Genomic DNA, 23,729 nt, shown 5'->3' with positions numbered 1-23,729 from the left:
CCATTTTACACTTTCTATTGAGGGAAATCTGGTCATTTGATAACAATTAAGTCGAGAGAGTAGGAAATTTAGAGGGTCACAAGTATACTTTCGAATGTAAGACTACTTATCAACACAAGCGAGTAGAAAACTCATCTGTAAAAAAATGGAGCTGTAAGGAAATATCCTTAAAAATGACTGTCCTTCCAGATAATACCTGGGAACTTTAGTTATTAATTCATAAGTACTTTCAAAAGTTAACTGTAAACGCCGTTTGGTAAGTGATGATTCATTCACAAAATCATTTAACAGATAGCCATTTAATAGTTTTGTTATTCGTAGCTCTATTTACAAGCGACTTTGGCGTTATTGAGCTTCTACACTTCTGAGTTGGTAGTCTTAGGGGGTGTATGGAAGGGAACATTGGTAACAAAGTTTATCCTATAATACACTTTGTCCAAAATGAACAACAGACGCAGGATGGTTTAAGAGCAAAGGATTTTAAGTACTTGCGAAATCAAGTTTGGATTTACGCCAGTGTTATCAAGTTTTCAATAGTTATCAGAGTTGGGCTGATGCAACCAGTGTGCCGTATAGTACTTCAAGTCTGCCAACGTGAGATTCGCGGCAGATTAACAGAAAGCTGAAGTAGTGGACAGTGATCGATAGATGGTGAAAATAACGTACAGACAAGTGGAGTTAACACAGGATACGTGCACACAATGGGTTTGTTTATAACTCACCTATTACTTCGGATTTTGCATGAAAAAACCTATCCAGTTGTTACTGAACAATATTAGAGACGTAAACTTTTTATTAATCATGTGAACAAAGTTTTATGAAACGAGAACACGTCAAAAGTCAATAGGTGAGGCGTATGCAGCGTCACAATTTCGGTAAATAGGTATTAATGAAGAGACAACCTGGACGTATAGGTCCTACAAGTATTCAACTTTTCACTCCAGAAGTTTAACCTGCTGCGTGTTTCATAAATTTCGTTTACATGAAAAAAAAAAGGATACAAACATTTTTTTTGTTGACTAATCCAAATGCATTATCATAAATTTAAACGTTATTAAAAAAAAGGATATCGTCAATTGCGTTTGTTCGCAGGAGTTTCCCAATCGAGAAATAAGGCCATAACGTTTCCCATAAACACGAGGCTGCCCTTTCCACTGCCCACGGATCCAATTTTCGCTTTTTTAGAAAAACCCTGGTATCACAACCTCAGCAGAGAGCAGGCGACCTTTGTCTTGGAGCAGCGCAAGATTGATGGTTACTTCATCATAAGACCGTCCACCAATAAGAATCAAATTTGTTCGATGATCCTCTCCCTGTGGTTCAAAGACAAGGTCTACAATATTCCAATTCGCAAGAAATCCGATGAGTACGATTTTTATTTAGTACGCCTTATAGTTATCTTGATCGTTTTGTTGCTGTGCATTAACACACAAGTGCGCGTTTATTTTCTAGAATATTCAGATCAATTTTTTTTTTTAAACGAATATTTATGAAAAAAATGTATTGTTGTGTATTTGAATAGGACGTTTAACTGATATATTTAACTCTAGTTTTTTAATATTTTGTATACTTAGAGTCCAATATGCTAGTACTTAATAGTACTCATGCTACGATTTGAAATATACAAAAAAAAAAGAACCGTCTGATTACGGTGACGTTTTATTGAGTTACTTGAAGATAGACAAATATTAATTTTCATCGCGGTCTTGTCAACAGATAAATAAATGTTTTTGTAAAACATGTCTATTTTAGTGCACTATTAGTTACCATGACAATGACAAAAAAAAATTAATAATAATAATAATAACAAACAGCAGTATACTTATACTTTACTATCTATAGGAGGTACGCACTGGGCATACCAAAGGATAACGAGGATACATTCGACAGCATCGAAAATATTGTGGCTTATTACAAATCACACACTTTGGGCTTGTGCAGCAATGACAATTACTCGGAATTTGCCGAGGATGGCACAGTATTGACAGGAACACCATCAAAAAATGTACATTACTTTGTAGATAAGGATAAGACTTTAAAAATATCTAGTTAAAATATTTAGTTTCATAAAATACATGCTATATTCACAATTCCAATATTTTTTTGTATATTCCATAATTTATAAATTTTTTTTTGTCAAAAGTAGTTACATTTTTAATTAGCCTTTAAAATTAATTACCTATCTGGCCTTCAAGTTTAAGTATTGTTTTATAGTTGGGGTGTCGATAGGTATGACACATGTTATCTGAGCTACTGTAACTAATGTATGTGCATTTGATGATTACGTAATTTTTTGGTTTATAAAGTCAATTGCATTAAATTTTAGAAATAATTTAAATCAAACGAGTTTTCAACTCACTGTCCTTTTGAAAAAAATCAGTAGATAAAAAATTGTATTTTTTAATGTTAGTATTAGATAACGCTATATGTAATGCATTTTTAACTTCAAAATTTTATTACCTCACATGCGTTTTTATTAAAACATTTTTTTTAATTATTATTGTCAGAATAAACAGTTGTCAATAACAAACATTTTACTCACTTGAAAAAAATAAATACAATAAATAAATGTTTATAAGGCGAGTACGAACAACATCACTGCTCGAATAAACCTGCCAGGTTTTGATGTATATATTTGATCTGTCCAACCATGCACCTAATTAAGTGCCTTTTGGCTTGTTTAATATTTCATTAAAAAGCTCTATATATGCTTAAAAAGTTATTCTTTTTTTTAAATCATACTTGTTAAATCTTAGTGGTGGAGGTAATAAAGTTATTTATATGATTTCAAAGAGAATGTACAACTTTGTCGAGAATAAAAGAAGATAATTTGTAATACATTGTGTGCAGAAAATTAATTAATTTTAAAAAGCTATATTTAAAAGAATTTCCTTTATACCCAATAAATGTGAAACATCTCTTTCGTTCTCTTCATCACCGATGTGCAGGCACACCCGAAGCGTGTACCCTCGTCCGACCTATTCATCCTCTCTCTTTCTCCTCTTATTTTACCCATCAGCTGCGGCACATCGACAGCTGCCGTTCGCTGTAAGTATATACACACATAATAGCCAAAAGAAAGAAAGAAAGAAAAAAAAAGAGGTGAGCCCCTTGCCAAAAAACGCATACAGGGCTTGGCACGCGTGCAGTGTCCATCACACCTTTTGGAAGCGACAGTATACTTCACACAGGTAAAGCATATAGTTAGAAGGAACAGGTGTATGCGTTTTATACAGTAATGAAACATTGAACATACGCGCGTACTCTACATACAGAGGTGTGTATTGTGCATACAATGGGGTCCATTACATACACACACACCTAAACCTATACAAGTATATGAATGTCCACGTGCTTTTGCCACGCGACAGCCGGCGATCGCGGCATCATGGTGACCAGGTGTGGCTATATTCACCTCCAAAATGGCCATTTTTTACTTTAACTGGTGATTTAATAATTGTCAGACGTGCCTTCGTGGCTGTTGTACAAAAAGTCTTGATTAATTAAATTAATTGCCGCTTGCAAATCTAATTGATGGATTTTCAAAGAAGTGACGACTTGCACATTGCAAACGTAACTTTCACATTTATATTGGGTATAAAGAAAAGCCGATTATGAGGAAATGTTTACTCAAATGTTGGTACAGTCATGTTTATTGCAACGTTAAATATCAAGCCAAATGTATTTATACCAGTAGATAATGAGCAAACAAATTTGAATTACAAAATAGTATGTATACAACGTTAAACGTATTACGCGCTAAAAATGTGGATGGATTTTTATTTTACGAAAATTTTAAACTTTGAACTGAACACGACTTAGAATTCTTCTATTAACGAGTTTATAAAAGAAACAAAGTTATTTGTTTCCAAGTGTAATGCGTCATCGATGATACAAATTTCATAAACATTTATCAGTAATATTTTAGGTATATCTACGTAGATATTTATGAAATTTGACATTTTGTGAATTAGTCATTGATGACGCATTATACTTGGAAAATAGTAATTATGTTTTTTATCAAGTCGTTAACTAACGAGTTCTAAATTGTGTTTAATCTGAAATTGTAGAAATTTTAGAAAAAGACACTTATCTAGCAAATATTTTTCACTAGTATAATAATAAATATATTGAATGGTGAAAGTCATGTACCGATTGATATTGAAAATGTAAAAAAACAAACAAGAAAAAAAATGTACATGATTATAAAATTACATTAGAATTTTGTATGAGCTTTCATAGTTTTACGAATCATTAAATTTAAATCCTGATTATTTTGAAAATATGTTTTTTCTGTATTATAGTGCGTTGACCATACACATATGAGGTACTATTTATACAAAAAAATATAGCTTGGTTTTTAACTGAAAATTGTCTCAAGTAACGGTTAAAATTTTTTCACTTATAAGTGAATTGATATAACTAATAGTATAATTAATCAATAAATTACTTCTGATTCTCAAACACTAAGTACATTTAGATTTAACTATAATTCCTAGTAAAAATATAAGATTATTTAATGAACTCTGATTTTCAGATTTTGTACAATGTATTGGAGGATTTTTTTTTTTTTTTTAACTTCTAGCTGCAGAAATGCAGCAAACGAGATTGAAATCGCGGAAAACTCTTGTTTTTCTCGGGGTTGATGTATTATAATATTCATAAAGCGTAAGTAAAACTCATAAACTACCTCCGATATTGATATGGAATGCGATGCCACTATTTTGTGTATTCTTTATCAGTTTGTAAAAAATATGTGTAATGCAGAACAACATAATTCAAAAATAAGTACATGAGAATTCATTAAATCAAGAGAAATACTTGTTTTAAATAATTTCAAATTTAAATGTGCTTGAAGCAAATTATCAATTACAAATATATTCCCAATTTTTTAATGCAATTTTTTCATTCAGAATCAAACAAAAATTTTTTTCGTAAATTTACATATGTAGAACTAAGTATTCTCTTTGGATACTTTGAGTATTTATTGAAATTAATTGTAATACTTGTTTAAACATTTTTTATTCCATCTTGATTGAAATCATTATTATTATTTTTTTTCAGGAGGATGGCATACATTTATAATTTAAATTGTTAAACCATTTTCAACTTTACTGTACATCCCTGGAAAGTATAAATAATTATAATAGAAGATTTGGGGCATACGAAAAAGGGAATCCGAGTGCAGAGCTTGAAACAATGTCGAAGTAATTTTCTCAAAATAATATGCAAGCAATACCGAAGGACGGGAGCTCCTGTAGAGTTCTCTTTCTCGCACTCCCCGTTAAAAAAAACTCAAAACAGCACTTTTCAGAGCCTGAAATATCTCGGGATCGCGAGCGTCGTTAATTACTTCGCAACGAGCAAAACTTTGCGTTCCCGTGCAAAAAAGTTCACACGAGCCTCGTCACGGGAAAAAAGGCAGGCCTCCCCAGCGAAAGAGTTGGTGCGCGATACGATCCCCCTAGAAGCCAAAATACCGTAAACTCCTCCAGCCCTCGCCGAATAATGAAGAATCGGCGGGCTATACCTACTTATTTTTTATCTTTGTTTCGCACACAACATTTTTATACCGTGTTGTATGTAAGTATACAGCACATATTCGAGGACGAGTGCGAGGTAGTGTACACCGAATTTCCGGCCTGCGCTCTAGGTAATGTTAATAAAGCGTGCTTTTATTTTATAACTACCTAATTTTTTGTTACTGTATTATTTTTTAAAAATAAGCTTGTTTTGTAAAAACTAAAAAATCACTGCCACGCACCTCTTAGTTTATGATACTTGTTTCGAGTTGGTGCGTGCGTTGATCTCAATGTCAAGTACCAATGTTGAGGATGTAATTGACTTTTTTTTTTTTTTTTTCTTTTTCACCATCAGGCATTTCACGCAAATGTATTTTTATAGCGCGCCCGCGAACTTCTTTCCGATGCACGTGGTATCTTTCAAAAAATTAAATGAAGCATGGTATGATAGCAGGGGAATTTTGTACGTTTCCGTGTCTCAGTTTCCACTTTTCCTAGGATATGGTGCCAAAGTCGAGCCTTTTAGATGCAAATTGGAGAAAGAAACTTTTATGTATACAATATACGCCGCCTAAAAAGTCCACATCGTTCGGGGACAAACTTCTCCAGCGCATACGAAGCAGTTTGGGCTGCCTTTGTGATCACTGGGAGGGAAAATCTGAATTTTTTTTTTTCGACCCCCTTAATTGATCCGAGCGCAATCATCGCTACACATACCTTCCGAGCGGAACTCGCAGCAGCGGTGCGATGGTATACTTAATTCCCGAGAATCGTCGGGTCGTCGCCGAGATTCGGTGCATTTGAATAAGCAACGAAGCGCGCGAGCGACGGCGTTTTAATTGTCGCGAGTGGGGATCAATTAATTCGACGGATGGGTACAGCTGTATCGCTGCCTTGGGGGATGGGGGAACTACGTCGTTTGTTGTCAATGTTGTCAAGGGTATCGAGGGTCCGACCTAGATTTCATTCAGGATGGAGGGTTGTTTTCATTAATTGGTGATTATTATTTGGTGTATCGATTATCGTAGGATGCCATTGGAATTACGTGTATTTGTATGTCTCCATGTATAATATACGTAAATTACATGGATATGTATACCATTATTGATGTTGTAAGTTGGTAAAAATATTACATACAGTAGAATACGGAAACCAGAAACTGTTTTTTTTTTCTCCCTTGAACTATAAGTCATTTGATACGATAAGATTTTAGTACATAGAATATAATACATATTTTATTTTGGGTAAAAAATGACAAATAAAGAAAAAAAACAAGATGGTAAAAAAAATTTATATGAGTTTACGTAGGAAAAGAAAATAAACGAGAATGTTTGCTTTTAAAATCGGAGTGGTTATCCGACATAAAAAATATTTTAAAAAATACGAGTAGTTTTATTAGTGAAATCTCAAAATCATTAAATCCTCAGTTACCAAAGTTTAATAAAAAAAAAAAAAAAACCATTTTTATTCAAAGTAAAAAAAAAAATAATTATTCCGTCGATAATCGCAAATTCGCCTTCATCAAAGAGAGCAAAGTTTCAGAGAGTAAGACTATTGCCGTATCCTATCAAATTTTTCTCCTAAACGCACAGAAAAAGTATTATTTCGCTTCGTGGTGCAGGGAAAAGAACAAAGACACGAAATTTGTCGCAGAAGCTGTTAGCCAGCACGAAAAAAAAAATTAGAGTTTATTTTATTTTTCCGGGGAAAATATGAAAAATGGCAGAGCCCGCAGCTGGTTTACCGCAAAGTTTTGCACGTCCTGCTGCAGAAAGTGCACTTAATTGTGCGCCTCGCCTCAGGCAACCAAACTTTCGGGATCGACTTAGCCGCACGTTTACCAGGGGCCTAAAGAGGATACGTGAGAGATTCCGTAAAAAAGGATCTGTTAAACGGTTCTAAAACAAAAATTAAAATTCAGATTTTTTATGCTTACGTACCCGATGTGACACTTTTTTTTGATGTTTTTGAAATTATTAACTTTTTTTATTTCATTTATAAAAATTTACATTGTTACATTTTAGATTTTTCCGATAGTGGCTGGTCAGAAATTAAAAACACACTAGTTAAAAAATGCAGAAAGAACTGAATAATAATAATGATAATACAGATCAAAAGTTATACTAGTGTTTTGAGCTTATAACAATCATAAGAGTTTTGACTAAATTTATCATAATCTAATAAAGTGTCCAAGTATTGAATTCACAGTTCCTGTCAAATGACACGTGTAAACTAAAAATCCATGTTAATGATTAAAATTTCGACTCATGACTCGAACTGTTAGTCATGATGAAAATTAAATAATTTAAAAACTAGAAAATTTACTGAAAAACTAAAAAAAAACTAGAAAACTGCTGAGCACTACTTTTTTGATTAAAGTAATAGCATAAACACAATTGAACGGGTAAAGAGGATTTTTTGTAGAATTTCTCATACACATATTGTCTCAACTCTCGATCTGTGCACGTATAACACTGTCGATGGAGCCTTGCATACAACCAGCGCATTACAGATTAACGGCCCAATTACGTTCGCAAACTCTGACTCCCCCAGGATGTGAATACGGGTCTCTTGATTTTGCCCCTTGCCTTTTTCCCTTTTATTTTTTATCAACCCCCAGACCAGAGTGAAAGTTTGTACCTGTTTGTCTTGTTTGATATGAAATTTTTACATATATTTTATCACCACAAAATGGCACTGCTTAAACTCGATTTCATTAATTCACAAAGTGCTATAGTCCAGCTCAACGACATCAACCCATTCCAGAGAAAGTAGGTCACGGGAGTCCGTGTACATTTAATGGCTGGGTCTCATCATTGTCGACTGCACACCGAATCCGACAGACAATTGTCGTCATTAATACAAATCAAACATCATTAAAGTTCCAAGTAACTACGCAAACTGATCGTGCACCCTTGCGCTTTTCGACAGATGTTTTACCATTTAATTCCAAGCTTATAAAGCTTTGGGTGCTGGGATTTTATTTCACTTTTGATCAGATGTTGATGAAAGTGTGAACTTTTTGCGCAATAATTCGTTGGTTTCACATAAGCATTTATCTTTCCGCTCACCCCATGTCCAATCGAGCTGTTATAAAAGTCTTTGCAGGTATGAAGAAACAGATCGTTAAAAATTATAAAAGTTCCTTGTTTGCTCATGATGTTTTTTTTTAACTTCGCAAGTTTGACGTTTCACAAAATATTCCTTTTTACATTAATATTATTAAATCCGTACTTTGAAATGTACATGTGTTAATTAAATAAGTTTTAGAATTAATTATCCTAATTTTAATATTTCTCATTATCAATGTGTTATCAAAGACGCTATAATTGGACCGAATATACTTATGTTTAAAATTCAAGAAATTTTGTTTCACGTATATTTAAAAAAAAATTTGTTTAATCCCTAGTGTACTAACTGTTAAAAAAAAAAAAATAAATAAAAAAAAATTAATTTTAATGATTTTATAGCACTGATTACTTAATGTAAACATCTTTTTTAATATTACTGTTTACAACTACATTTTTGTTTTTGTTTTTAGCGAGTCTTATGAATTTAAGACAAACTTTGAATCTTTTATGCATGCATGATTTTATTTTTCAGTTGATGAACAATTGAACTTAACCCAAATTTCTTTTGTAATCACGTTCAGTGAGTATTTTAATCACGCGTTTGCTTTCTTTTGATTAAATAATTGAGATTTAATGTACGAACATATTAACGTTGATAAGTACGCAATTGCTTAAAGTAATAGAACAATTTTAGAATATTTTTACATCCTCAGAAATATTATTAAATAACAATATATTTCAAGCATGTAGCAGCTACTCACGCCATAAAAAAACAACGAAACTCCTATCACGTCTCAACTCGTTCCTTGTATTATACATAAGGTATCTTTTAATTTATTTTCAGGCGAAAAATTTCGCGCTAAAAAACGCAGCCATTGACCTAAATGAATAGCGCTGATGTCACGGTCTTATCTTGGCAACGTCAATAAAACAATGCACCCTTCGAGATGGTTCTTCAGAAAAACAGAAGCCAATCAGCCAACCGAGAGGCTTGACGAACAAATTTCAGATAACGCGGTTTCCGGCACGAAAAAAAACAAAACGCCATTTCCATTTATTTATTAATTTATTCGTTTCGCACTATACATACGTTCTTTCGCAACGATGGAGCATCCAATCTCCTCGAAGTGAGCGATACATCAAAACGGCTGACTCCGCGAATGAAAGCAACCTCGTTCTCTCGTCACGGAAAAAAAAGGTCGCGAGCGGAAAAGACACCCAACGAGAAAAAAGGGCATGTAAATTAAAAAGGATTTGAATTCGCGACAACAGCTCGCATTCGCGCGCGCCACAGAACAAGTATACGAGCATTCAATTAACGGTGTGGGTGAACATAATAGAGAAGTACAACGATTCTGCAGAGTGAAAAGGAAAAAACAAAATGGGTTACGTTGATGGGAGGCTCGAGTATACGGTCATGCACGCCCAAGAGTCGCAACGTTGGCTGACATACGTCCTTGTTGATACGTTGAATGGAACTTGCCGCGAAACGAGAACGGCTCGTGTTGCACGCCTGCAATTAAACGAGGGGAGTAAACATGTATTTTTCCTTTTTTCTTTCTTCCTGATTCTCCTTACGTAAGTAGGAGGTATTATGCATCAAGCTGAGTGTTTTTTTTTTTTTTTTTTTTTTTTTTTTGTGTGATGCTGTAATAATCCCGGGAAGAATAAATGGAAAATCCATTTCCTCAAGGAAGAGAGAGAGCAAATTACGTGAATCGCAGCGCTCGTAGGTTCGTTTTTTTTCTTCTTCTTCTTTCTGCCGTCTACCCTTTTGAATGAAGAAATTACACCAGTGTACGTATACTTTTCATGGTGGCTTTGCAGCTGGGTTAAAAAGGAATATTACGGCGGCAAGTTGTACAGAAAAGAGTTTATTGGAATTGTTGATGAAAAAGTTGTCGACAACAATCAACATTTTGTGAAAATTTTGGTTTGCATCGTTTCGATAAAACTCAATTCATCGGAAAAAAAAAAGAAAAAAAAAGAGAATTTAATTTTTAAACTTGTCGGACAAGTTCCTCCCCTCACTTTCTTTGAAACTCTCGACAGTATAGGTACCTTTAAAACTTACCACTTTCGTTTTACTCTTTTGATCGCTCGAACTTTACTCTCCCACCGCTAGTTAATATACGAATTTAACAAAAGATTTTTTCGTTTTTTACAAATGAATTGCCCTTTGCGACCCCGAGGACAAAAGCCTGCTCTCCTTATTATTTTTGCCCATTGGAAATTCATAAAAAATAATAAGGTTCACCTAATAATTTTGCAACTAACATCTATAGCACCAAAGAAACTTGGGTGGAGAAAAAAAAAAAAAAAAAAAAAAAATCCGTACAGATAGATTTATATGCCACCCAAGGGAGCACCCAAATCCATACCAATGTGCAGCTAATACACCCAAACAAGGCATCTCTAAACTATGATACCGCGATTTACATTGTGAAAAAAGAAGAGAAAAAGAAATTTCGGGCGATTGGATAGGCACGCAATTCCAAGGTATACGTATGGGGTAGTTGCTCTCCCTGTCTGCGGTGCTGGCAGTGGTGTAACGCCCGAGCGGCTCCTGCAACTATATGTTTGACGAACAAACTGATGCGCCGCTGTTGCCGTCGCGCTCGATCGGCTGATGCTGCAACGGCTACTGCGTCGTCCACCTACAATGTGTATACATGTACAGGTGCCACAGGAAGGAAGACGAGTCCTGGAATCGAGAGAAAAGCGCAATCAACCGGGGCACTGTAAACCACTGTGCAGTTCCCGAGTCGAGAGTTATTGCGATCGCTGGAGGAACGGTCGGGGGGGTTTATATTTTTAGTTGGGCGTAAAAACGGAGATCGTGAAATGTAAGGTGGAACCAATGATGGATACTTTTTTATGCAAGTGATTTAATTTGGAGGCTCGACTGGTGGAATCATGTTTTTTTTTTTTTTTTTTTTTCGGATCAATGTTTGTGGGTGTCACTGGGTCAGCGATTGAATTTGCGGTGTATTTCCGTGTTTTTTGTTATCCGGCAGTTGAGATAACTGACGTTGATAAATTTGACACGATGAGGACTGACGATGGTGGCATGAGGGGTCCAAAAGTGGAATACAGGCTTTATTTTGCGACGAATTCGACACGACGCTTATTTTGGCCGTTTTCTGTTTTTCAGATCCTCAATTGCCCCCGATTTTGATTATATTTTTGCTTACCAAGTTTTTCGCTAAAATAATACTTACATTTCGATAACCTACAAGAGGGACACTTTTTTGTACACTTCACACCAAATGTATGTGAAAAAAAAAAAAAAAAAAAAAAAAACGGCAGGTAGGTGCTGACTTGTATCAAATTAAAAAAAGGAAGAACCAACGACAAACAGCATTACCGCAATATATTTGTCCAGAAAAAGGCCACGGCAGAAGAGGAGCCGAGCTTGCAAGCTCAAAACTATGTAACAAAGCCGAGCTCGCCGAGCAAAGGGAGGAAATTTTCCCCTGGCGAGGAAAAGGAGGAAGGACAAAAAGGCAGGTGGACGGCCCAGGAAGTCGGAACAATTGGAAAGCGCGCTATAAATAAGGCAAGAGTCGGCGGCGCGCTCGCTGCTGCAGCTCTATACGTGTGGTGTACAGTGAATGCGCCGATCGATGCAGGCCTTTCCGAGCTGATGTGCAAAGGCAACGGGTGCACACTAAAGAGAGAAAGACTCGTATAGAGCACACTTTATAGCTCGACTTGGATATATTATCTATGTATACGTGTCATGGATAGCGGTGGTTACTCACACACTCTGTGAATGCACTCGACGTATACATAATATGCACGTAGGTAAGCCTAAACGCATACCGACTACCGAGCGCCAGTATCAGTATCACCACCACTGCATGTACACGACCTATCTCTTTTTGCGACGCAGAAGAGTCAATGCACATACACGTAGTTCAATTGATGGTGGATTTTTTCGTGGGTTTTGTAACTTTCCAGTCGCGGTTTCGCAGGTGAGTCCAACACGTCCCGCTATTTGGCCCGGAAAGCTTGCGCGCGAGCTTTGAGGTTGGCCAGAAGCGTGATAATACATCCACTCCGAACTACTAGGGCTTTTTGAACTTTGCTTACACATCTGCGCTGGTATCTCATCATCAGCGGGAAAATTGTGCACTTTCAATGAAAGGTACATCGCGATAGCCGGCTGATTGAACTCCATGGACAAAGTTTTGAGGTTTGCGCAAGTTTTTTTTTTTTCATGCGTTAACGTCACAGTCGACCCGAAATTGGATTAAAGTGCGTATAGTGTACTCGCTACGAGTCTTACGTAACGAGATACGTTTCAAGGTAATTTGGGGGGATGAAGTTTAATTTTGGAAGTTTCAACGTAGCGCGCAACTGCACCGCCTTCGGGAGTTTCAGACCGTCACCGGTCTGTGTATCCCTTGTGCTAGTCCCCTGCAAATTGTCAAACGTCATCAGACGAATTGGGTAAAACTTGGTAAAATTTTCGATAAGGTTGCTTCACGTGAATTTTAAAATTTGTTCGCATGTATGATTTTACAGACGACTAATGTACGCGAAATATCGTCACCTTATAATTTATGTAGATCGTGCGTGTGCGCAGGCTCCCGGTTGATTGATTGTCGCAAAGCGTCTTTGCTTTCGATCACAAAATAAATGAGCGTACTTTTTCTTGACTTATTGTATACGCGGGGCATGATTTATGGCAATTTTTAATTACGAATTTGGAAATTACTATCGAATAAAGGAGTATTGCATCTTTATGCAAATTTTTCTTTGAAATCCAAGTGTTGGGGGATAAAATGATTTAAATTTTTTTTTTTTTTTTTTTTTTTTTTTGCGCGTTTGAAAACAGCTGGTAACATGCTTTGTCGTAAACTTGACTTAACTTTTTTTTTCCAATAAATTTTTATGAAGAAATGTTTTGAATAATATGGTACATCATTGTTTGTTTTTTTTTTTTTCTAGTAACACAACCAAAACAAAGTAAAAATATTTTTACAACAAATCGTTTTGTGAAGCATATAAACTATTTCCTGTAAGATCAAACGATTTTAATAATTTAAAATATGTGATATTTCGATACATTGCCAAAAAGTATAATAACTTCCCCACACTACATCTTGAGAGGCCTTTCGTGACTTATCAGATTTACAAACTCAGAACGTGAGTCATTACACCTACTTTGGTAACAGTATTAATGCTATCTCTATGTGAACGAGAGATACTCTTTGAAACTAATTCCGGTAATTGTATTCATTTTTTGTTTGTTTTACCTCATTAAGCAAATAGTTACTTTATTTACAAGAAGTTACTTTTCGAAGAATTTTTCATTAAAAATTATGTAGTAGTGTTTAAAGTCTAGTTTAGAAAAGATCAGTTGTCATCATTTCAAAAAGTAAAAAATACTAAATCAGCAGTCCGAAACAGCAAGTAATCTGACAACAACACTGCAAACACACAATTTGTTTTGTATATGTGAATAAGACTTTATGTTTTTGTTGCATAGTTTTGATATTTAATAATGAACCATTTTAGATTTCACCACTGATTCAAAAAGTTTACGTAAAACTTAGTGTTAGAGAATTTTATTTAACAACTTTTATCAGTGGTATCAACAATTTGTTGACATTTTATAACACAATTTGAATTGTTTTTCGATGAAAAATTCTTTAAGTTTAAAATAAAACTTCACCGTTAATTAAAGTAACTTTCAATAAGCAAATTAATTTAATTAATAAGCACAGCGATGAATTAGCAATTACATTCCGTAGTTTATTTAAATATAAATTAATAAAGGCATGTTATTTTTGTTCCCAAACTAAAAAAATTAAAGAAAAAAAACTGCGTAATATTTGTTTTTGTAATTCATGCATACATGTATGTACATGGTCGATTAACAATGTATCAATGATTAATTAAAAAAAAAAAAAAAAAAAAAAAAATGTTCGTCGTAATAAAGATTTTTGTCCCATCATTATTTAAATAACTCAAATCTGGTTAACGATCCAAAAAAATTAGTTGAAGGAAAAATAAATTATTATACTTTTAATACTGAGCTCCAAATAAAAAAAATTATTTTTTTCAACGCTACTATGAACATTACGATATAACACAAGTATGTCCCGGAAGAAAATTAGTGAATTTTATTTTGAGAAATTCCACTTTTTGTGTACCGTATAAAAAAATAGTAAAATTATATATCGTAGAAGGGTTATAATAAAATAAAATATCGAAACAGCGACAAATGTATCTTTTATCAATTACTACAAAAAATTCATCATAGTGTGAGAGATGTACAAGAAAAGCACCGTCATTTAAAAGATAATATCGATACTACATGAAACTTTTATTCAAATATTGATATGATTAGATTTATTCTTAAGTAATGAATTAAAGATGCAACAAAGATCGCTTTGCCTGAAATCTAATCAGCCGAAAACATCGAGCTCCCTTTTTCTTCGCAAGCCGCAAATTAGACATGATTGTCCTTGTATAACCCACAAACTGTACTCTATATAGGTATGATAAACACAACACCAGGTGCAAAGGATGTAGAAAGACACGCGCTAAAGAGACAGATAGGCGGAAGACTTTCGTGTTGGAATTACGGTATTACGCAAGCTGTACTATACTGTTGGTGCATCGCGTGCACACTGCAAGCTAAAATCATTCGCTCTCCAAGTACTGCAACTGCACTTAAATGAACGGGAGTTGGCTCTGACGGAGTTTCCACGCAGATACACACCTGACCAGGATTCAGGCAATACACCGATTTTCCCCTACCTCATCCCTTCCTGTTCCATTTCCAGGTGTCGAGTGCCGCAAAGGTAAAGACGTATCTCACTATAATGTAATAAAAAATAAAAAATGATTTATACTCATTTGCTAGGTGTACATGCATAGTGGTTGCATGACATGCCGGGCTAACTCTTATACTGCAATGTTCCCGTGAGTATATATACCGGTAGTGTTTTACTGTGGCTCAAAAAGTTGCGTCAGCGGGTGTAATATCCTGGTGTAAATCCACAGTTGTGGGTTGCATTTTTTTTTTTTTTTTTTTTTTTTTTTTTTTATCTCAGGCAGCTGTCGTTTCCAGTGAGTCATTAGAACATTTCAATTCTCTTCAAACGTCAACGTTTCATTCTCGTGAGAGTTTATTTCGATTTCCACTCGTTTATGATATACGTATGTATACATAATAATCGGTGTATCTTTTGAATAAACGAGGCTTTGTCGACAAACTCACGGAAGCCGTCTCTTTCTATACGTATTATCAATTATTAAGAGTATAACACCGACTTTCTCTCGATGACAGCACTGAATAACACAATTACGAGAAAAAAAAAAAAAAAAAAAAAAAAAAAAAAAAAAAAAAAAAAAACAAAAAACAAAAAACAAAAATACAATCTGTACACAAGACATGTGACGGAGAGCGAAACCGTGTGCTGTGTGTTATCGGAGAAAAAAAAAATATTTCAAGGAAGTAAACAGAGCGACAAGTTTCATTGCCTTGAATGATACACGCAAAGCCATCAACCACTTTAAACCTGTTTTTTTGCCACTTGGGCGGAAAAAAAATATTCCGATTTTCGAATGTACCCCCCCGTCTCGAGCACCCCGATCTGCGCAATTCCACGGGTCGTCCTGACTTTGTTACAAGCCCTGCACGGGCTGTAGCAGGAGAAAATCGCTCCGGGGAACTGTAGGAAAGTAGCGGAGTTTACATAACTGGCGTCGGGATCGGTAAGGGCTTGGGGAATCGATTTGAGCAAGAATTGAGTGGACGACTGAGCGATAGGTACAAGGGATATGTATCATAAAAAGGGGAAATCGGTATGTTGGAATTTTTGCAAATTCTCACCCCACAATCAAACACGTAGTTTATCCATCTAATTTACCAGCTTTGCCGAACTGAATGTATAGACTTTTTAATTCTTTTTGGTTTTAAGGTTGTTTAAAAGTGTTACGAAACATTAGCCATCCCCCGATACAAATATAAAACGAAAGAAACATACAAGTACTTGAGATAAAAAATTCTTTTAAACTTTTAAGTATCGTTTCCTCAGAGTAATCAACGTTATTATGGATCTTAAATGTCATCGTACTTAAAAAAAAAGAGATTTTTTTTCGTTTTTGATTTTTATTTTGTATAAGGATGTGGACTCGCGCAATAACCCCTGAAAATATTTGGTTTCTGGACAAATGGGTGTTGATATACATTTAATTGTTTTTTGAATAAAGTGTTTTTCGTACAACACAGCATTGCCATTGATTTTGAAAATAAAAGTATTCATGAAGGCAATGCATATTGTACACCATATTAATTTTAGAAATCTTTGTTAATGCATGAATAAAATCTTGGTGATTAATTATCGTGTCACAGTTAGTACTTTAATTTTTTTTAATTTTCTAAAAAAATCAAGCATATATGTACATTGCAAACAAACTTACAATCAAATATAAAAAAGTTGTAAGTCAATAACATAATGAACGGTATTTAAGCTATTATTAACATGCGTACCTGTAACACATAGGTATTATAATTCCGTGTTAAAGAAACGTATAATTATATATCTATATATTTTTTAAATTTAACCTGTACATCTTAGAGCAACACTTACGATAGATATTGCTAGTGTAAATCAATAAAATAGTTCTTATAGTTGTATGGCTTTTTTATTATGAATAAAACATTGTGTAGAACATAATAAAAGATTCAATTCTCTTTATACTGAACAAATTTTATTGATATCACGAGATTTGGATGTTATATAACGATTTGAAAATTAATATCAATAAAGCACGTGCATTTTTTATTATTATGTCTAGCTTTTTGTGATAAAAAACTTTTTTTTAATGACGTGAACATCCGAGTTAAGGAAGTTATGACATGTTGTTTTGTTTGAAAAAAAAAAAGTAAGCTGCGAACGTCACTCGATTTCTCACTTGAATGGATTTTTGCTAAACAGATAAGACGAAAAACATCAGGTGAGTTTCGTTCTAATTAAATGATTCATATCAAATTTATTACAATCAGATTATTGACCTTATAATATGATGTTAATTTTTGGTGCCGCGTAATAAATGTACGTACGTGTAGCTGATTTGCATTTTTTAAACCGCAGATATTACTTACCGAATCAAATATACCGCAATTGGTAATTTGACGGTGTGAAATCAAAACTTTTGGAATTAAAAAATCATTTAAAGCACATATTTTTAGGTATACAACTAGTACGCCGCAGGGCCCTATAAAAACAATTGTACGAACAAGCTATTATCAGTCAATGACTGGAGTGATATTTTCTTTTTTGCAATTACATAACGAGATATGAAAAAAAAATGTATTAAGTGGTACGATCAAAATTAATGTTTTTTTTTTTTTTTTTAATGTTTTCGTACATCTTTATGTGGTAAGAGATAAAGCATATGTTTATGTGTGTTATTCGATGTGAGTCAAAATAATGAAATTCCCCAGATTAATCATGAACTAATAGTCAGTGTCATTATTGGTTTATTCGTTTTTACAAATCATTTGAGTACGCATTTTAAAGCCTCCGTGAGTCAAAGTCCATACATCAATACGGAATAAAACATTGAAATTCTTTCCAAGGCAAACTAGCACATGTGCGTGAAGGCAACAACAAGATAAGACGTAATTTGTTTTTATTGCACTGTATGATTTTTTGTTCGTGTACAAAACACTTGGTTTTTACGGACATCTCTACGTATGTTTGAATCTTTGTATAAAGGATTTTTAGGACTAGGACGAAGCCATATATGACATGTATTAAGTTGATAATTGTGGAAAAGTACAGTGGCTAGAAAAAAAAACACCTCATAGTTCAAAACACTTAACGCTAGATAAACAAAAAAAATTAGATTTTCTTTCAGTTGGTTTAACTAATAAGAGTATTTGAAAGGTACTAAACGACGTTCGAGTGTCACGGAAAAACTAATCTGAGCTAAATACCGTCAACTTTCGTAATTTCCGCAAATGCTGTTCTTTAGACTGATACACGGTGATATGAGCTAATCGAAAAGAACGGCACCTATTTTGGTATAATAATCGATACGCGTTACACAATAATTCATTCAAGTCCCGAGAGTGGGAGTGTCGGCACGTTCGAAAGGTGCTGTGTTGATAAATTTACTTGGCCTCTTTTCGGGCTTCCAGTTTACAATCTGACGTAAAATCACAAACATCATCGTTTGAGCCAATTCACATGTGATTAGCGCCGCGAGAAGCACCACAGCAATTGGTAAATCAAATTTTCAATTGCCATAACGTTTTTCAATTAATTTCCATCACGTGCACATTCGTTTTATCGTAATTGTGTATATTGGACTTGCGATAAATTTCAACAATATGTAATGATTTATTTTGTTTTGGTTGTTTCACCCGTAGTTTCCCGATGAGTCTGTAACCGAACGTTTCGCACATCCGAAATCCAAAAAAGAAAACAAAAAATGGTGGACAAAACGAACTCCGTGACAGCAACGGCATCCAAGCAGTTCAAGGATCGCCAAGACCAAATTTTTCGGGGAAAAAAACACCCCGACCACTATGACGAGCCACACGACAGTGACGCGGACAGCGGGTTTTCCAACGATGACGAAAGCGACTGGAGCGATTTCTCTGACCATACGGAGTCCGACAGCGAGGAAGTCCTAAGTCAGCGCAGGGAGAAGGACATGGAGAGACTGGCCAGATTTATAGCCGATAATTTGGAGGAGGTGCCCAAGGAGCAAAGAAAAGCTTGGGTGCTGGAAAAAACCAAGGAGGTTTTCGACGAGACTTTGCCAGAGTCGCTCTTGGATATCACTGCGGCGAGGTTCTTCGAAGGGGACACGGGAATAGACGTCAACGCGAGGCCACAATGGCTCGACATGGACAAATTGCGCAGAGGACAAAAGTTCGCCCTCGACCACCTGTCGTCCCTGGCTTACGCGGACGTGGTGTCGCTGTTTGCCCTGTACTCCTTTTACGAGGATCTGAAACCCATCATTGCCACCGGGCAGTCCAGCACCCCATACACGTCCTTCAAAAGGTATGTTGTGAAAAAACGAACGTTGCTTTATCAAGCTTGAAAATTTTGGAAGGTCAAAACGATGGTTAATGAACATTTTTAAGGTTTCTGTCGACGAGCGCTCGGGTTCACAACTGGTACAAGTCCGACCCTTGGACCCCGGGCACCCCGGCCTACAAGGACATAAAGGCAGTGCGCAACCTGCACAAATTGGTGAGAAAGAGAATGGCGTCCATGTCGGCCAAAGAATTCGAGGAGAGGTCGAGCATAAAGGAGCCCTGGTGTCTGGCGTTGGCCACCTCCAGGCGAGATCTACAGTCGTCGTGTCCGGCTCCAAAAGTGGGAAAGTGCCCTTTTGCCTTTGTCAACAAGTACAAGACGTTGACCGGCCGGTTTTTGAGCCAAGGTGAAATGGTGGGCACACAGTTTGGTTTCGTCGGTTTGATCGTACTGAGGCCCGAGGTTTTTGGCATACATTACGCCACGGACGACGATCTCGAGGGCTTTTTGCACCTGTGGAGGAGCATAGGTTACCAACTCGGTCTGGACGACAAGTGAGTGCCACCATTACTCGACACAATTACACGTTTTTTTTTCGTTTTTTCCCACAAAAATTACAACAAAAATTGTTTTGCAGTTACAACTTTTGTCGAGGGAGTTTGGAAGACGTGAGGACTCGCAGCAGGGAATTCCTCGAGTTCTGGGTTAAGCCGAATTTAAGGTCAGTCACCCCCGAGTGGGAGCACATGATGAGGTGCGTGTTTCAAGGCGTCAAGTACTACTACCCGGGAGCTTCTTACGAGATTGCTTTGTTGGATTTTGCCGAAATAATCGGTATCAAAATGCCTGGGCTGTACCAAAGTATCTCGTATTCCTTGTGGATCACGCGATGCGTGATGAGGTGAGAGATTCATTACCTGTTCCGGTGTCCGGAACAATATATATAAATATATTTGTTTTTACTCCATGTCACGTGCGGAAATTGAAATTGAAAAATCATTTTAGGCTCTACTTGAGTTACGGGCTGAGGTACGACATATTCCGCGTGCGTTTTAACAATTTCTTGGAGATGAGGATCGAAAGGGCCATGAGATTCGACGAAAAAAAGCACGAGGAACTGCAAAGGAGATCGGCAGAGACGCTAATGTCTTGCGCGACGAACAAACGAGAGTAATCATCGACAAACAAATCAAGCCTATTTGGAGCCACAAAATGACATACCACGAATCGATAGAGGTGGTTGGAAAAATGATCTTGCAGTAATTTAATCGGAAAATTTCCTGCCTTGTAAAACAGTATCGAAAATTGTATTAGAGGAGCGTGAAACTTCTATATTATTATAGTCATAAAAATCTAAGACTCGTATACTCATACGGTAAGGTTGACAAATGTTTGCTCTTATGTATGTGCATACCCAGGACATTAGCGCTAAAATAATATTTATAAAAGAACAAAATTATTTATATTATACTATATCGAAAGTTCAAATGTTACACAAATTACGTGTGACTTTGTTGTCACTTACAATATTTTTCATTGCTATTGCATGTAAATTGACTAATTTTAGTACCTTTTAGTACAATACACAATATTCCTACATAAGGCGACTCATGACAAAAATGTAGATTAAGATAAATTATTTTTGAGTAAACAAATGTTACTCATTACATTAATTTGACTATTGTTTGTTTTTTTTAATCATTTTATGTCTACAAAGTTCGAATTTATACAATCTGACACTTATCTTTACTTCAAATATAACTCACTGCTAATATATGTATATTGTATTAATTAACAAAAAATAATATCAAAAACTTTTCTAACTATGTAAAATTTTTTTGTGGCACCACTAGTAATGTACTTTTTTTGTTTTAAAAACGCTACATTTTAAATTTGCGTGATATACGATGTTAAAAACTATTTTATTATCTAGCATCGAAATGACTACGATTATGTAAAAAAAAAGTTACTTATTACTATTCTTGATTTGTACCCCCAAAAAAAATAATAATAAATCAGATTATTGGTAATATTTTTTTTGTACAATTTGATTATGATAACATCCGAAATACTTTGCTGTACTATATACAACTACAACAATCGCCAATTTTTTAATACATAGGCGTATTTATTACCTAAACTATTTGGCTGAAAAAATTTGATTTAATTGACCAACGACTACACTATTTGCGGGTTAATGTGTTAAGAAATTGAAAAAAAAATTTTTAGACTTTATTTATATCTGCTATACGCTTTAAAGGTGCAATAGATTGTGTTTAAATTTTAACTAACTCTGGGAGACGAAAATTAAAAGGAGTAAATGCAAAGGAGTATGGTAGAAATGCCATCGTCTTACGACAAACCTCATTTTGAGTGCTAAAATCATTCTCTGATTTGATGGGTGGCTGTATAACAGAAATGGCCTCTGGTGGGAATTTAATTTTGTAATAGGAAAATTGCTGGTGTTCCAAATAGTATTCTAAATTGTACTATACAGCAGTAAAATGTTTATGTTGACAACGTACTATGTAGTCGTAAAGGTCGTACACTGTAAAATATCGTAGAGATAAATAGCTATGTAGTACGGTTGCAAAATATTTTTTGTACGTATATTTTGTACATAAGGAAATTAGCATTACAACGGCTGAAAAAAAAAATTCATCTAAGAAATTTTTCAAAACTTTGTCACTACATGGGTCACATGTTAACTTATTTTAATAATAGTTTACATTTTTTGTGTGTGTGCTTATTTTAGAGTTAAGTTTTCTTACAAAATACTATGTCTACTGCATAAGGTGTAATTCAACAAGTATAATAAAGTGCTACACCATTAGAGTATGAAAAAAAGGAGAAAAATTATTTATTCAACAGTTATATTTTTAGTTACCGAAAATACTTTGCGCGTGATGACGTATAGTTTGCGTTTTATAAAAGTTCAACAATTATTATTTTTGTAAAGTTGCTTCTATTTTAAAAACTATGTTAATATCTGGCATGGAAACCATTCCTGCAAAAAAATTTAAAATAAAATAAAAATAAAAATTTTTTATTGAATGCTAAACCTGGTTATAAAAAAAAAAATAAAATAAAATAATAATAATAATAATAATAATAATGATAAATAAAAGTAAAGACATTGTTCGACAAAACGAGGGTAAAAAGTGTATCTTTATTAAATATGCAATTTCATTTTCCGACTGTACGTGGAGCACGAAAATCTTTCAACGGAATGAAAATGCGAGTGGTTACGAATACCCCTCATTAACAACGCCTCAAAGCTGGTACGCGAGTTTTTGCGTAACATCGAGTCATCTTGAAAAATTACAGATCTCGCTTGTGAGACAGACTCACGGTAGTTTTGTGGTTTCTGTTGAAATTTATTTTTTAATCATAATACATAATACTGGTGACATTTCCTATGGAATTAAAATTTTTTCTCTTGTTATTTACGCGTAGACACGCTAGATATAAAATACAACAACTCATAAAAATTATAAAATACCAATTAACCATTGTTTGACTGTAAAAAACAGTTCACGATCTTTTGTTTACACCGCATTAATATTAAACTTGCGGGCAAGTATTTTCTAATCGAAGTTTCACGCGTATCCAACGATACACCAATGTCATCGTCGACTTGAAAAGCACAAAAAAGCGCGAGAAATTACTAATGAAAAAACAAAAAAAAACAAAAAAAAAAGACACTAGTGAAGCGTCTAATAAGTTACATTTTATTCAAGGTTAATAAGCGACTATATGGTAGCTCATCTTAAAAAACCAACGACCAAAACGGCAGAAGAAGTAGTAAATCTTATTTGTTGCAGGTCGCAGGTATATATATATATGTACTAATATACGGCCGAGTTTGTACACGGCAATCTTACAATATATTAAGATTGCACTTGTGCCCATAAAGCTACGCGCGCGTACGGGGAAAAGAGAGAGGGGCGTGTTGTATTATTTCCCTCGCTCTTTCGCACGTGTATAATATTATATGGTCTCGAAGATGCAATGCCATCAACTTGCGCTGCACCGTCCAACCGAGTGGCACTAGACTTCGCGTTGCGCGGAGATCAAACGCGGGCGCGCTTCTGTGGTGGCAAGTTGAGGTAATG

The 23,729-nt window shown here is 35.0% G+C and overlaps 3 protein-coding genes across 3 annotated transcripts in view; 2 read left to right on the top strand and 1 right to left on the bottom strand.

Annotated features, from left to right (window-relative positions):
* Positions 1 to 23,729, bottom strand: part of LOC149373473 (uncharacterized) — a 35,214-nt gene that overhangs the window by 3,415 nt on the left and 8,070 nt on the right. The window lies entirely within an intron of this gene.
* On the top strand, positions 3 to 2,810 carry LOC149373474 (lymphocyte cytosolic protein 2-like). The gene is made up of 4 exons (XM_089596594.1): positions 3 to 256; positions 322 to 705; positions 1,093 to 1,366; positions 1,843 to 2,810. The coding sequence occupies exons 2-4, from the start codon at positions 702 to 704 to the stop codon at positions 2,051 to 2,053; spliced, it is 489 nt and encodes a 162-aa protein (XP_089452720.1). The 5' UTR covers positions 3 to 256; positions 322 to 701; the 3' UTR covers positions 2,054 to 2,810.
* Positions 12,467 to 21,504, top strand: LOC106636827 (uncharacterized). The gene is made up of 5 exons (XM_014349357.2): positions 12,467 to 12,570; positions 18,993 to 19,635; positions 19,719 to 20,168; positions 20,252 to 20,515; positions 20,620 to 21,504. The coding sequence occupies exons 2-5, from the start codon at positions 19,055 to 19,057 to the stop codon at positions 20,786 to 20,788; spliced, it is 1,464 nt and encodes a 487-aa protein (XP_014204843.2). The 5' UTR covers positions 12,467 to 12,570; positions 18,993 to 19,054; the 3' UTR covers positions 20,789 to 21,504.

The sequence above is a fragment of the Copidosoma floridanum genome, unplaced genomic scaffold (assembly GCF_036245765.1).
Source record: "Copidosoma floridanum isolate Cflo_tuat_1 unplaced genomic scaffold, Cflo_Japanese_pri ptg000030l, whole genome shotgun sequence".
NCBI lineage: Eukaryota > Metazoa > Arthropoda > Insecta > Hymenoptera > Encyrtidae > Copidosoma > Copidosoma floridanum.
Note: the sequence above shows the minus strand (reverse complement) of the source record. Positions and strands in the feature narration are given on the sequence as shown.

What these genes read in the sequence shown, in the direction of transcription:
- LOC149373474 (XM_089596594.1), top strand. An exon ending in ATTCGCAAGAAATCCGATGA is followed by an intron (nt 1,367 to 1,842) that starts GTACGATTTTTA and finishes TACTATCTATAG; the next exon opens with GAGGTACGCACTGGGCATAC.
- LOC106636827 (XM_014349357.2), top strand. Translation starts at nt 19,055, where the DNA reads ATGGTGGACAAAACGAACTCCGTGACAGCAACGGCATCCAAGCAGTTC. An exon ending in CCATACACGTCCTTCAAAAG is followed by an intron (nt 19,636 to 19,718) that starts GTATGTTGTGAA and finishes AACATTTTTAAG; the next exon opens with GTTTCTGTCGACGAGCGCTC. An exon ending in CAACTCGGTCTGGACGACAA is followed by an intron (nt 20,169 to 20,251) that starts GTGAGTGCCACC and finishes ATTGTTTTGCAG; the next exon opens with TTACAACTTTTGTCGAGGGA.